General features: G+C 40.0%; 1 protein-coding gene across 2 annotated transcripts in view; it reads right to left on the bottom strand.

The window, feature by feature from the left end:
- Window positions 1–335: 335 nt before the first annotated feature.
- The window catches only part of galt (galactose-1-phosphate uridylyltransferase), an 86626-nt gene continuing 73232 nt past the window's right edge, over window positions 336–13729 (bottom strand). For both annotated transcript variants that reach the window (XM_083567994.1, XM_083567993.1), the window contains 2 exons: window positions 3659–3813; window positions 336–844 (listed from right to left, as the gene is read on the bottom strand). In XM_083567994.1, coding sequence (XP_083424120.1) covers window positions 758–844; window positions 3659–3813 — 242 coding nt within the window. In that variant the 3' untranslated portion in view covers window positions 336–757. The remainder of the gene's footprint in view (window positions 845–3658; window positions 3814–13729) is intronic.

Raw genomic sequence — 13729 nt, 5'->3', positions numbered from 1 at the left:
ATATCACCTGGCACTGCAGCAGATGGCTGGAATCAAATCAAACTAGGCCAAAACATACTGTAGCACATTCAGATCTTTACCTTCTGTTGTGCCTCATTTAATTGGTGTAATAAGGGAAACGACTCATCTTTGAAAGTCAGTGGTCTGAGACAAAGGTTGGAAAAAAGACCCAGGGTGGCAGGTCTTCCTTAAACTGGAGGGGGCAAAAGGGCAACCACCTTAACATACTGCACTTTCAACAAGGAAGTCCTGGGGCACCTGATGAGATTTATACCACTATAAGCAGCGGCTTATCTATAGGAAAGTCTCAGTGTGTCTTAAGGGTGTAAATACTGTTTCTTGGTAATTATTTATTGATAAAGCATTTGTAACAATGATAAGCAATTAATACATATTTCATAAGTTTTTTGCAGAAACATGGAAAAGTAATTTATCAAACTTAATCATAAACATTTTATGAGGATAAACAACAGATTTTCTTTAGTTGACTACGCCATTTTAGAGACATCAAATGATTCTTTTTTTTAAATGACTTAATTTATTATTATTTATTATTGATTTATTTAATTTTAGCCAAATAAAGAGGCTCAAATCATGGACATCACCAGCGTCTGAGAAGATACCTGAGCAAGTATCGAGGTCTCAAGTTTCCCTTCACAAAACATTTTACGCGACAATCTATTGTGCATGAAACCTCTTTAATCATTTCCCAGATTTCCAGCCGATCCTCCCGAGTTTGTCTTCTGTATATTAGCACTCACTTTACCTCCATTTTCGAATCTGCTGCCCCTTCAAGTCTGGTCTTGTAGTGCTCCTCAGAGAGTACCCGTAATCTCTCAGCAGCCTGCGGACACACACAGTTAGCAAATCGGGTTGCTCAAAGCTGCTTTGAGTCAACACTTGAATAACCGATGGCTAACCGCATCTCGGCAGGAATGTCCGGTAGAAAAACAACGACTCTGCTGTACAGTTAGGAAAACATCCGAAAGCTCCTCTTTTGCATTTTTCCCCAAAGCCACTGTTGAATCGAAACAGGAGATGCGAACTCGTCGCAATAACGTCAGCAGACATAGCAACGCCGCCGCATAACACACACACACACACACACACACATATACAGCCGTACACAGAGCCCAGGGACGTGACTGGTATTCACGCCTGGCGCATACAGAACACAAGCAATGCCAGGCTTTGATGTCTGAGAAGAAGGGGAGCTCCAGTCTCCTCTACAGGCTCTCAGGAAGAGTGATTAAACAGGCGAGTGCCCCTGTCACTTCCTGATCCAATTTTTTCACAGCGTCACACCGCTTAATTCCTATGCCACCCTCTGCTCTGGCACGATTTGATAGCAGCTAGTGCTGTGGGTAACAGAGGTCAGTCTCATAAGGACAGGCAAATATGCAGCTGGGTTCTCCACAGGCCTGCGTTCACCAAGTCACAATAAATGTTATAGCACATTAAGCCACCTTTACCACGGGCACCCAAATTATTCGATCAGGAAATAGCCGCAATAAAAGATACAAAGGAACTCCTGTGTTACATTTAGCAGATCTTCTCCTTCCATAATGCCCTGGTGTGAAAGTCACACGTACTGTAGCTCTCTCTCTCAGATCTGTTATGTAAACGCTGACAGATTATCGAAGTATTAAAGATGAGGATATAAAACGACTCCACTTGTAAAGGGGTGTGAAGGTGGTAGAACGAGGTGCTGAGCCTGGTGACTGGTTCACTGATTCATTGTGGTGCAAGTGTTGGTTTAGATGATTGGTGTGTAAGTAGTGTGGGTGAAAATGGAAAGAGGAGGTGGTAGCTCTGTGGTTAAAGCATTGAATTTGAAACAGAAGGTCATGAGTTTGAATCCCAATACCTTGTGCAAGTGCATTTGACAGACGCCCTTATCCAGAGCGAATTACAACTGAGCAGTTAAGGGATAAGCGCCTTGCTCAGGGGCCCATGAGCTTGGTGTTGCTTGGATTTAAACTTGTGACCTTTTCGACACAAAGTCCAATGACCACTGAACTACCATCACCCGTAGAAATGGTGTGGAGGTGTTGGGTTGGAGATGTTGGTTTGGGATGAATAGTGTAGTGGTTTAGATGATTTGTGTGGAAAATGGTGTAGAGGTGTTGGTTTGGAGATATTGGTTTGGGATGTATAGTGTTGGGGAAGTGGTTTAAATAATTGGTGTGGAAAATGGTGTAGAGGTGTTTGGTTGGTGATGTTGGTTTGGGATGAATAGTGTTGGGGAAGTGGTTTAGATGATTGGTGTGGAAAATGGTGTAGAGGTGTTGGGTTGGAGATATTGGTTTGGGATGAATAGTGTTGGGGAAGTGGTTTAGATAATTGGTGTGGACAATGGTGTAGAGGTGTTGGGTTGGAGATGTTGATTTGGGATAAATTGTGTTGGGAAAGTGGTTTAGATGTCTGGTGTGAAAAATGGTGTAGAGGTGTTGGGTTGGAGATGTTGGTTTGGGATGAATAGTGTTGGGAAAGTGGTTTAGATGATTGGTGTAAAAAATGGTGTAAAGGTGTTGGGTTGGAGATGTTGGTTTGGGATGAACATTGTTGGGAAAGTGGTTTAGATGATTGGTGTAAAAAATGGTTTAGAGGTGTTGGGTTGGAGATGTTGGTTTGGGATGAATTGTGTAGAGGAAGTGATTTAGATGATTGGTGTGTATGTATGGTGTGGAAAACGGTGTGAAGGTGTTGGGTTGGATAAAGAAGTAGGCACAGCGGCTGTTACAGGTGACTGGGGTGAACGTGTTGGTTTAGACTGGTTTGCATGATCATGGTGGAGGTGGTGAAGTGGTGATTAGTACAGCGGTATAGAGGTGGTATGTTAAAATGGGTAGATGCGGTTGATTAGGTGTGACATGAACAATTGGAGGTATTCGTCATTACTGTTTTGATGACTAGGTGCTTGGTGTAGAAGTAATAGTCTAAGGCTGGTGTGTAGTTTTTGGATCGGTTTGATTTGAATGATCCTGGTTTAGAGGTGTTGGGATGGATGAGTGCTGTAGACGACTGAGCTGGTGCAGACGGAGTTGATAGATTGTTTCAGGTGAACCAGACTGACAGCAAGTTGATGACGCTGACTAATTTGATCTAGATATCAATCAGCACGTCCAGATGGAGATCAGACAAGAGCTGGACATTATGCCTTTTGACCTGCTGGGAACAAGTCAACTGGAACATATGATGACAAGAAGAGAAGATGGACAGCTAAAAATTCATCCCTTTTCTCATACAAGGCAGGGTCAGAGAGCAGGCCATGTGTCTGACGGTAGCCGGCAGGAAGCGAGAAGGTCCCTGATGACTGGCCACATTAAAGCATGAAGTACAAAATCTGTGAGTGTTTTTTATGTTATTAAGCTGCATTGAAAAGAAAATCCATACCACTTCATGTCTCTTACTGCTTTAAGCTTTTCAAAGATAGATATAATAAAACAAAAAAAAAAACAATCTTCTCAAAGCACTTAAAAGCAGGCATTTGATGTGCAGGTTGTGAAGGATCCTCCAATTCTGTGCTTAACTGGATAAAGTGCAAGTCCTCTAAAAGGAAATAGCGCAGAGCTGAACATGCTTCGTTCACCGTTCTGCAAAAATGTACTCCACATCATTCCATAGAACTAAAACCTGAACCTGAAACATCACTAACCTGTTCAGGGGTGAGATCACGCTGCTCCTGAGCCAGCATCTCATAGCCCACCATGAACTTGCGGACAGTGGCTGAGCGGAGTAAAGGCGGGTAGTAGTGCGCATGAAGCTGCCAATGACTCATGTCTTCTTCCAGATGCCTTCCTGTTGGTGCTCCTAAAGCAAAAAACATCTTTGTGAGATAAAACTGGAGATCTAATGCAAAAAAACAAAACACTTCTGTTTCGAATCTTTTTATCAGATGAACGCCGAAAGCACTTGGATGTGCTGAACAATGCTGACAGATTTATATCTGCAGAAACTCCTCGTCTAGTCAAGACTTACATCTCATTTCCAGCCATAAAAACCGTATTATCTTATTTTAAAAATAAGCAGATTGTGTACGATTGTTTTAAGATTGTTTTTTTTTACTAAGTTAGTAAAGTTCGTTATTTTACCCGCAAGAACTTACGCGCTTAATTTCCATCAGAGGCGCCATTTGAGGTTTTGTATCTTTGAAGACGTTTTTTTTGCTGCAATAACTGGTTTTAAAGCTTAATAATAACACTGGGGAATTGTTTATTCGTATTATTTATTCCAAATGTTGTTTTACGTTTTATGCAGTATGAAGTCCTCACACTCTTTCCAAACATTATCCAGTACAATTATTATTATTATTTGGAACTTTGTTCTGTACTTATGATGATTAAATTCAGAAGCTTGTTTAGTAGCTCTGGTTTCAAACATTTCTTTCCCACAAATTAAGAAACTGTTTACAAAAAAATCAAGAAACTAGTTTTAAGTTAATTTTGACTTAATGGGCAGACTGCTTTTTAATGGTTATTTTCAGACATTTAGTTCTTTTTTTTTTAACCTCAATATGTTTTCTTATTTAAGTGTAATTATCTTTCTGCACTGGCAGATCATTTAACTTGTTTCTAGTTTGTATCTTCTTAAATCATGCATTTATTTCTTAGATTGAGACGTGTTTTTTAGTGTAACTCAATCTTGATTGCTAAAATGTTGAATTTAACACTGCAGTCGACTGCGAGACGTCTGAGTTAGCTAGTTAGACGTGAGTTAGCTAGTTTTTTGTGACTTTGGCTCCAGTGAACAAAATGCTAATATTCAAGATCAAATGTACAGGAACAGATAAAAGCTGACACTTTGAGAGCCGCATTGAACAATTAAGTCCACTGGGGTCCAGTTAGAGTCCTAATTGACAATAGAGCAAATCTCACAAAGCGTCCGCAAACGTCTGCATGCCAGTGGTGTTCAAGAATTTTCTTACAAGGCTTCATGTTGCATATTAAGGTATAAACTGACCATGAGAACCAGTGGTTTGGCTTCAGTCCCAGCATGCTTATCCGCCATATAATAAATGAAAAGCGTCTCATGCAAGTGAAATAGACTTCATCCTGTCTGCTTTAATTTACTGCTTGTTAGAATCCTTCACTGATGTTCTCTCTCCCTCTTTCTCTTTCTCTTTCTCTCTCTCTCTCTCACCATGTTAGATCACTTCCAGGAGATGTTATTTCTTTTATGGCACACTATTCTCTTCCTCCCAGAAGCACATATTCACAATCTCGCTGGTTGGCTTAGATGCCGAACATCTCAAGTTTCTTGTGTTGACTTTTCCTGGTTTCTATTCGATTCTGTGTGACTTGTGCACTTGTGTAAAGTTATGAGTCAAATGCTGGATGACGGCCATCTTAACTCAACGCCAGAGAAAATAATTTAGCGTTTTGCTCCACTGCAGTGCCTACAGTTAATAACGTCTGGTGCTCTAATAACATTTAACTAAACGGCCAACAGTAGCAAGACATCCGGACACAAGCACGTCCCGCATGCTTCTTACACACGGTAGCGACGACGTCACCGCTAATACATTTATTACGTGGCGTTAATTTAGTCGTGCGAATAAACCCCGACTTTGTGTCTCTATGGTACGTATATAATATCATTACATATCACAATGTTGGCAAACGATCCCGCTTGTAAGTCGATGCGACGAGCTCAAGACTCTCAAAGGTAATTACAAAATGTATATAAAAACAACTCATAAATAAAAAACAGATAAACCATAATACGCAGTGAAATTTGATATGCTTTAAAGTGTTTATGAGATAAAACACGCACGCTTATATCGCTTTACTCAATTAACTCTATGAACGGTGAAACAAGAAACCAATCCAGGAACCATTTAAGCTTCATTTACACTAATTGGTGTCCGTTAAATGAAAAACGCATAAATAAACTCACACAAAGCACTTCCACATTAGTGTTTTTTATACATTGGCAGCGGTTCAGGGGTTTGTATTCAAATGCATAATATAGTATTTTTATTTTTTGTGTTCTGTGCATCTGCCGTGCGACTGTGTAATAACCCGTACTGTGCTCCTGCGAGATGTTTATGTGTAACCTTGGGGAGAAAAAAAGCAGGTACATCCCTAGTTTCATTGTTCTTTGTACTTATGGCGTCTCAGTGACGTTCGCGAATGCACTGTTACGTGACGTTGTGAAATTGTCGAAACACGAAAGGACAATCAGGAAAGAGCGCATCTGCCATTTCAGCTGAAAGCTCCATATCGTGCGCCAGCGTTCGGCAGTTCTAGCGGATTTTGGGGAATCGCTTCATAGGGTTTGGATTGTGAATTTCAAAGTCTGTAATTTATGCAAATAAAGATCATAAAATTAGCTTTATACCAGATTTCTATTATTGAAAAGACCATGTAATCGGCACACTGTTATTAGTGTCACTCGCATTTGTACTACATATTATTAATATAAATATTATTGCGGCTTGAGACTACTGTGGCAGATCCCTGCACATGCACAAAGTCTTACATTCTACAGCCAAACACGTGTGAACACGTGGCCTTCCAATGAAATGATCATAGGAACTAATATATAATTCATTCCCTCTTTGCTGTTAACCTTCAAACAAAAGGGTTTCGCTAAATTTTAGAAAGCGGCTCTTGGGATTTGTGCACATTCAAGAAAAAAAATATCATTAGGGTACTTGAGGACTGGGAGGTTCTTGGGAATAAAAGCCCAGTTTGCATTTCCAGTCCATCCCAAATGTAGAAGGAGCTGAAATCAGGTCTCATTTGTGTTATACGGCAAAACGTAGCTTTGTTTGTGTTGTGAAAAGGGGCGTTGTCATGCTAAAAAAAAAAGAGAGAGAACATGAGATTGGTGTGTTATTGAGTGATGAAAGAAAAAAGCAACTCCCGTGAGATCTTGTAAGATGCCTCAATCTCGCCAGCGCTCCACAGAGTTCAGTGGGTTTTTTTCTGTTTTCGGTTTTAAAGTAAATTTCCATCTCTTGTCTTTTTTTCTTTTTATTGACGTTGCCAGACACGGAAACAGAGCGCGTCTGACTCCGTCCTCCACTTGTCCGCTTGTCCATTAACCACATACATATATACTGTAAAGTTTATACACTACAGTACTTTAAATTACTCTGTTTTGCTAAATAATGTACTTTCATTTGTTTCTATTATTAAGTAAACCTCCCCATACTGAACACTATTCTTTAAGATTACAGGATCGGCTAAGCCATGGGTAGGCTAGGTCAGGGGCTACCTGTATATCTAATTATATACTCTAATCTAATCTAATCTAATATAATAATATGCTATAAAATAATTAATGTACATTAACTGGGAAATCCAGTCAACCAATCAGACTCAAGCATTAAACAATGCTGTGGTACAAATCCCATTAAACTCAGGGCTCAGACTTCCACTCATTGTTCCTCATCATATTACTAATTTTGCACCATGATCTTTGGATACAGTGTTCAGAGTCGGTCTGCATGTTGCATTATTTACTGTTCATTCTGTTTCCAAGCAAATAAATCTCTAAAACTAGCCATTCTGCATTATCCAACCTGAAATACATTTCATTACAGGAGCTGTGGTTTGTTATCTAATTGCAGAGACGAGCAGAACCGCAGCTTGTGTGATTCATACAATTCCCCCCATGTGATCCCAAACAGCTTGGGTTCTAAGGAATGTAAAAAAACGTGGTCAAGATGCTGCAGAATCCATTCTTGTTCTTCTACATTAATTTCATGCCTGTGTTTAATTTGTAGCGCACACCCACGCGGACGAATGCCTTTGTGGGAAGAACGGCGGATCTCATGAAGGTTAGCGCAATTTCGGAAGCGGTGACAGAAATTCACACCGTCACTCCCTGGAAGAAGTCATGCATATGATTTATGGGAAGGTGACATCAGTTGAAGTTGCTCATTAGCCACAAACGTCTTACATGCACAACAGTGGTGTGAAGCTAATTAGCTCCTTCCCTCCGTAGCGCATCAGGCTGCCTTTGCTCTACAGTGTGCGAAAAAAAAACAAAACAAAGCAACTATTTTTTTTCCTTAAATTAATGAGCTCTATTGAAATAGAAAAACAGGGTCTTTTTCACAAGAAGCTGCATGTAATGACATCCATTATTAATCGCGGCTCCCACGGCACTCGGTTATTGAACGAGACTATCTTTCAGCAGACCAATTAGCATGCCGGGAAATGGAAGGCAATTGTCGGACGTCACAAAAAAAGGAAAGAAAAAGAGGACGATATGAAATTCCTTTAAGGACAAAGTTCAGTGTGTCAACTGTTAAAGAATGAGTCTTGGAAGGGCAGAGGAAAGGAAATGATGTGTATGACATATAAAAGAAGCTGAAGCCTAAAGAACAAATGGTGTCAGAAAAGCCTTTTGTAAATGACGTCGACGTAGCGTTCGAGTGTTTTTAAAACAAGTAGCACTTCCCAGGTGTTCTTACTGCATCTGCCTCAGGTTTCTTCCCTTCTCAAGGCCAATCTGGACATACATACACGCTGCAAATAGCGATAACAGCACTCCAACACCGGACTCCTACTGAATGGACATGTGCAGAATTGAAGCCCAGATATATGTTGTTTTTAAAGCTGGAGGAACGACTGAAGCTAGCCGAAGGAAGCCAGGCAAGAAATGAGACCAAACACACCTGGACAGAATGTCACGGCTGAGAACAACAGAGTTATAGAAGGAGTGAGTGAGTGAGCGAGCGAGCGAGTTAGCTCGGCGGAGGAAAAAGCAGCGCTCCACACCACACCGCCTGTCTGCAGACGTATAAGTGAAAGAAAATAGGACAAATAAATTGACTGCTTCTCATGCCTTTAAGGCGAGCAGCAATTCCCGACGTCTTCTTATTAGTCTTCCACCGGAGGTCAATTACCCGGACACATTGAGAAAATAACTTCGGTTTTAGCTTCCCTGGCGGTGGCCTGGCTTTGTAAACACAAGCCTAATGAAAATAATTCATGCCCATCTTTATCCAAGGCTCTAAACCCCCTGTGCCTTTTCCCAAACGCTGGTAAAAACACCAATTTTGCAGACCTTTCAGGATCGTCTGGTCTCACTCAAAAGTTAACAATGGGCTTATATTCCATCTGAATTACAATTAGACAAACAGATGGTGGTGTTTCTTTCAAGCATATAGTAGAGGTGGTCCGATATGGGTTTTTCTCTGGCCGATGGCGATGCCGATGGCGATATTTAGAAATCAGGGCAGCGGATACGTGATGCAGATTTGTTATTTTTTTACCCGATATGCTTAGCCAATTTTCTTTTAAATCTAACAGTTAATTAATAAGACGTGATACAGAAAATTGTTTAAATTAAACACTTGAACACCGCAAGTCTCTGGTTCCCGTGCCGACACGTACCCTAAACTACAGCTGGGTGGAGGATTGCTAACATTACAGTTTTCTCTCCCAATGTTATACTCATTGCATCATATTTAACCAATGAAATTTATTAGGTTAGATTAAGAACGAAGGAAGAATTCAAAGCCCAGGAAACACCAAGCGGACGGTCGTCAATGTCTGCGAGTGTTTGAGCTTCTGTTTGCTTTATTTTTATTGGGAATTGGAGTTGAAAAAAGAACTCCGATTGGCTATTCGCCTTAGCGAACAAGCACGCAGGAAAAAAATTAAATAAACCAGAACTAACGAGAGCAAACAATGACGGAGTAAAGAGTAAACGTACGGACGCTTGGTGTCATTCTTGCTCTTGTCTTTGCAGCAGACATGATTGAACAAAGCTACACGTATCTGTGATGATTGCGGCGGGTGTTAAATGGATTTTAAGCAACGGACTCAAATGAACGACACTCAATTCGCTCCAATGGCTGGTTGAATAGATCTTTAGCATGCGTTGCTCATACTACAATCGACCCTTCAGCACGTCAAAAGGGTAAATGATATGCTAGCATATGCAGAACATGATGGAAATTAATTTAACACCACCGATGCTAGTGGATTAAATGCTATCAAAAATAGCAGGACAAACTCATTGTTGGTTTTTTTGCATTGCACCATCACAATCCTTCATATGCAGACACTTGAGAAGTGCTCAATGCCAGTAGATACTCATTTGCTCCTGCCAAACGAAGTAATGAGGAAATAAAACGTAGAAGTGTCTTTTCAAAATTGAAAAACAAGTCGCTAAAAAAGAAAACTAAGCTGGACGCCAAAGTAGCTGCATTCCCTCTGGAAACAATCAGCGAGAAGTTAATTATTTGGATGCTCCCTGGGCTGATTATCATACACTTAAGGCCTTCGGCATACTTCGTGCATAGACAGAGCTTGGCTATGAAATAACTGTGGACCAAATGCACATGCGTTCCAAGATGAAGGATTTAGAGCAGCGGTCCCAAACCACGGACCGGTTTAATGTCGGACAATATTTTCACGGTCCGGCCTTTAAGGTGTGGTGGATAAATACAACCAAATAAAATGATACGAGCATAAAAACTGGTATTTTCTAAATATAATAATGAATCCACTGTGTTGTTTTTTTGTTCATTTTGCTCACTTGGGGTTTGAATTTAGCAGTAATGTATTATGTGTTAGCAGCTGGAGCCCCTTTAAGAAGGTAGTGGATGGAGGTAAGACATGTGATCTAGGCATCATGACCTGCATCAAGAGTGAGTCATAGACAAATGTGGAGAAGAAAATCCGATCATTTTCCAAAATCAAATATCTGGAAGGTTGGATCAGGTACCATCTTACAAGTAGGGGTGTACGATATATATATCGTATGTGATAATAAAAATGTCGATTTGACATTATCGAGTAAATCTCAAAACCCATATTAAGGGCACACAAACATTACGTTATGAAGTCTATTAGACGAGTGCACGTGCAAATTTAAAGTGCGTTCTTTCACGGCATGATTCAATGTATTAAAATGCGTTTAGAATGATCACAAAATTCAAGATTCAGGGCCAGAAATTGTGGAAATGTATCTAAATCTAAATAGTCAATCAATATCACATGAAAAGTGAGTTTTTTTCCTCCAAAAATCAGCACGATTACAAATGTGATTTTATACATCTATATGTATGTAATATGTAATAAACAAGAAGTTAATATTAAGAGACTCATGTTTTAGACAACACAATGCATGTTTTTGCTCCATTTCACCATCAGACATTATTTCAAACAAAGCCACAGCACTGTTTAAAATGGCTTTATAAAGGTAAAAAAAATGGCAGTAAAAAAAAATAAAAAATATGAAAAATATAAAAAATCGAGTCGGTAACACTCTATTGTCTAATTATCGTCATATTTTTTCCACGCCTCTACTTGCAAAGATCTCTTTGTCTCACACAAGTAGTCTCAACATCATGCGAGGATTCTGAGACCTTTAGCTAAACTCAAGCATCTTCAGGTTCTTGCTGATGTTATCGTCTGGCGTTGAGAAACTAATCCCAGCCACTAACTATGTACTGTTGTAAATGCAGCATGAATGTGAGACAGTACTGAGACGTAAGCAAACGCTTGCAATGCGATCCTACTTCTCCTTGGGATACCAATTCTACCCATAAAACCTATGCGTTAGCTTCTCCCGACCTGCTGTGCGAAACACAGCTCTGTTAATCCACAGCGCCCATCACACATGTTAAACAGCCCTTTTACCTGACTGCAATCCAAGTAAAATCAACACCCTACAGTCAAGAGCACCAGGGAGAATTTCCAATGAGCTGCACAGGGCATGAAGGAAAGAACTATATATATATATATATATGTGTGTGTGTGTGTGTGTGTGTGTGTGTGTGTGTGTGTGTATGTAGTAAATATTACACTGCATGTTAATCTTAACGAACATCTGGTTTATGTTCGGCAAATATATGAAAATGAAACCTGCAATATCCTTCATCGATTTGTAGCAGGAAGTTTTTCTTTGTTGCGAAAATATAGGACATGTTTATATATTAATACAGACAGGTTCATGTTAGGGAAAAGACATTTTCAAAACACTCTTGGAGATAAACAGGATGTTGAAAGCGGAGAGAGAAAGAGACGTGGTGGAGAATTCTCCCACTCGCTGATTCTAGGATTGCTTTTACAGCACACAAAAAAAAAAAAAAAAAGGGAAAAGTGTCCAAAATTCTCCACAACTTTGCACTTTAGCCTAAGCGTACCTTTTTAAATGGAAGGCCCCTGGTAATTGACCCCAAACAGCCCAAGGAGCCATAAATAGATGTGAGCTGGTATCAGTTTAATAGCTGTGTAAGGCTAATTTGGTCTGCCTGACCGCCTATTTAAATAAGCCTGACTAAGGCCCATTATAGATGTCAGAACCACATTTACAGAGATAATTCATCTGCCAGGGATGAAATGGCCTGTGGATCTAAATGACTGAGGGTTACGGCGGGTAAAAGATGTCACCCTCTGTTGGAAAAGGAGACTTATATGGGCAGACGCTGGCATTAGAAAATCGTTTTACATGATCGGGATGTTTGAGATTAATCAAGTAAATAAAGAAGTACTTTCAGATCCTCAGACTCTATCGATAACCTACAGATCAGCCATTTCACACTAATAATACAATACGTCAAATATGAATTATTGGATTGATCATCTGTTTTGCATCAATGTCCATTTTCTGATCAACAACAGCTTACAACCTGGAGAACTGGTGCTTCTGTTATGCTGTTGTACAGGGGTCTTCAACAATTTTTTAGGTCAAGGACCCCTTAGGCGATAGAGACACAGGGCAGGGTCCCCCTGATACAAAATGCTTCAAACATAACCACTGATATGTAATGTAATGATTATAATATTTGATAATAAACTTAAATGTTATCTCTGCAGTACCATCGCGGACCCCCTGTTGAAGACCCATGCTGTAGGGTATTTTGTTGGTATGGGCCACCAGAGAGTTCCTCTGATGGATCATCTTGATTAAATGCTAAAAGCATCTTTTCTAATGCAAGAGTTTCACTTAATGATTTGATGAGAAAAGCTGCTGTCTTTCACTTTCACTAACTGTCAAAATTCTGTAAAGCTGCTTTGAGACTGTCTGTTGTAAAAAACCCTATAGAAATAAACTTGACTTGACTTGACTTTCACAGTTCCAACCCAACACCACTGGGAGATCTTTAAGGGGCATGTTCTCTACCACAATCATTCAAACCCCGACTAAGGTGAGCATCTTTTAAAGTTCTTGAAATGTAGAAATGATTTCAAGCTTACTACAAGAATGTGTAGATGCGACACCTATATGAGCCAAATTTCATTAGACTTGTTTTCTTTAGAACTGGTCACCTGCGATGCAGCACCTGTCACCTTGTCATCTGTTGCTTCAATGCCAGTGGATCATGAAGTTAATGGCCAGATGTACATGTGTTTCAGCAACTGGAAACGATTACTAAGTGCACTTGGCATGAGGCATAAATTGTAGTTTAAAAGCTCTGCCAAATGGTGGAAAGGGTCAACCGCAGAGCTGCGAACGAGCTGGAGAATAAAAAGAGTGAATCGGAGTTCCATTAAAAAAAGAGCTGAAGGTGTCTATAAATTCTAATTTAGTTGCAGGGAAATGACGGTTTTTGGAATCACGGCGTTGAGGATGTGAACATGACATTAGATTCTGCATTTGAATCAAAACAGATATTGCAAGAAAAACCTCTTGCCAAGTAAGAACACTGTTCTGGCAACCTGCTCCAAGCAACATACATAGCACTTCATCAAAGTGTAGTCATCCCCACTTTCTTTCTTTTCTTCACTTTAACTCACCATCTTTTATGCAATCTTGT

This window comes from Silurus aristotelis, assembly GCF_946808225.1.
Source record: "Silurus aristotelis genome assembly, chromosome: 18".
NCBI classification, from domain to species: Eukaryota; Metazoa; Chordata; class Actinopteri; order Siluriformes; family Siluridae; genus Silurus; species Silurus aristotelis.
This window is presented reverse-complemented; position numbering and strand designations above follow the sequence as displayed.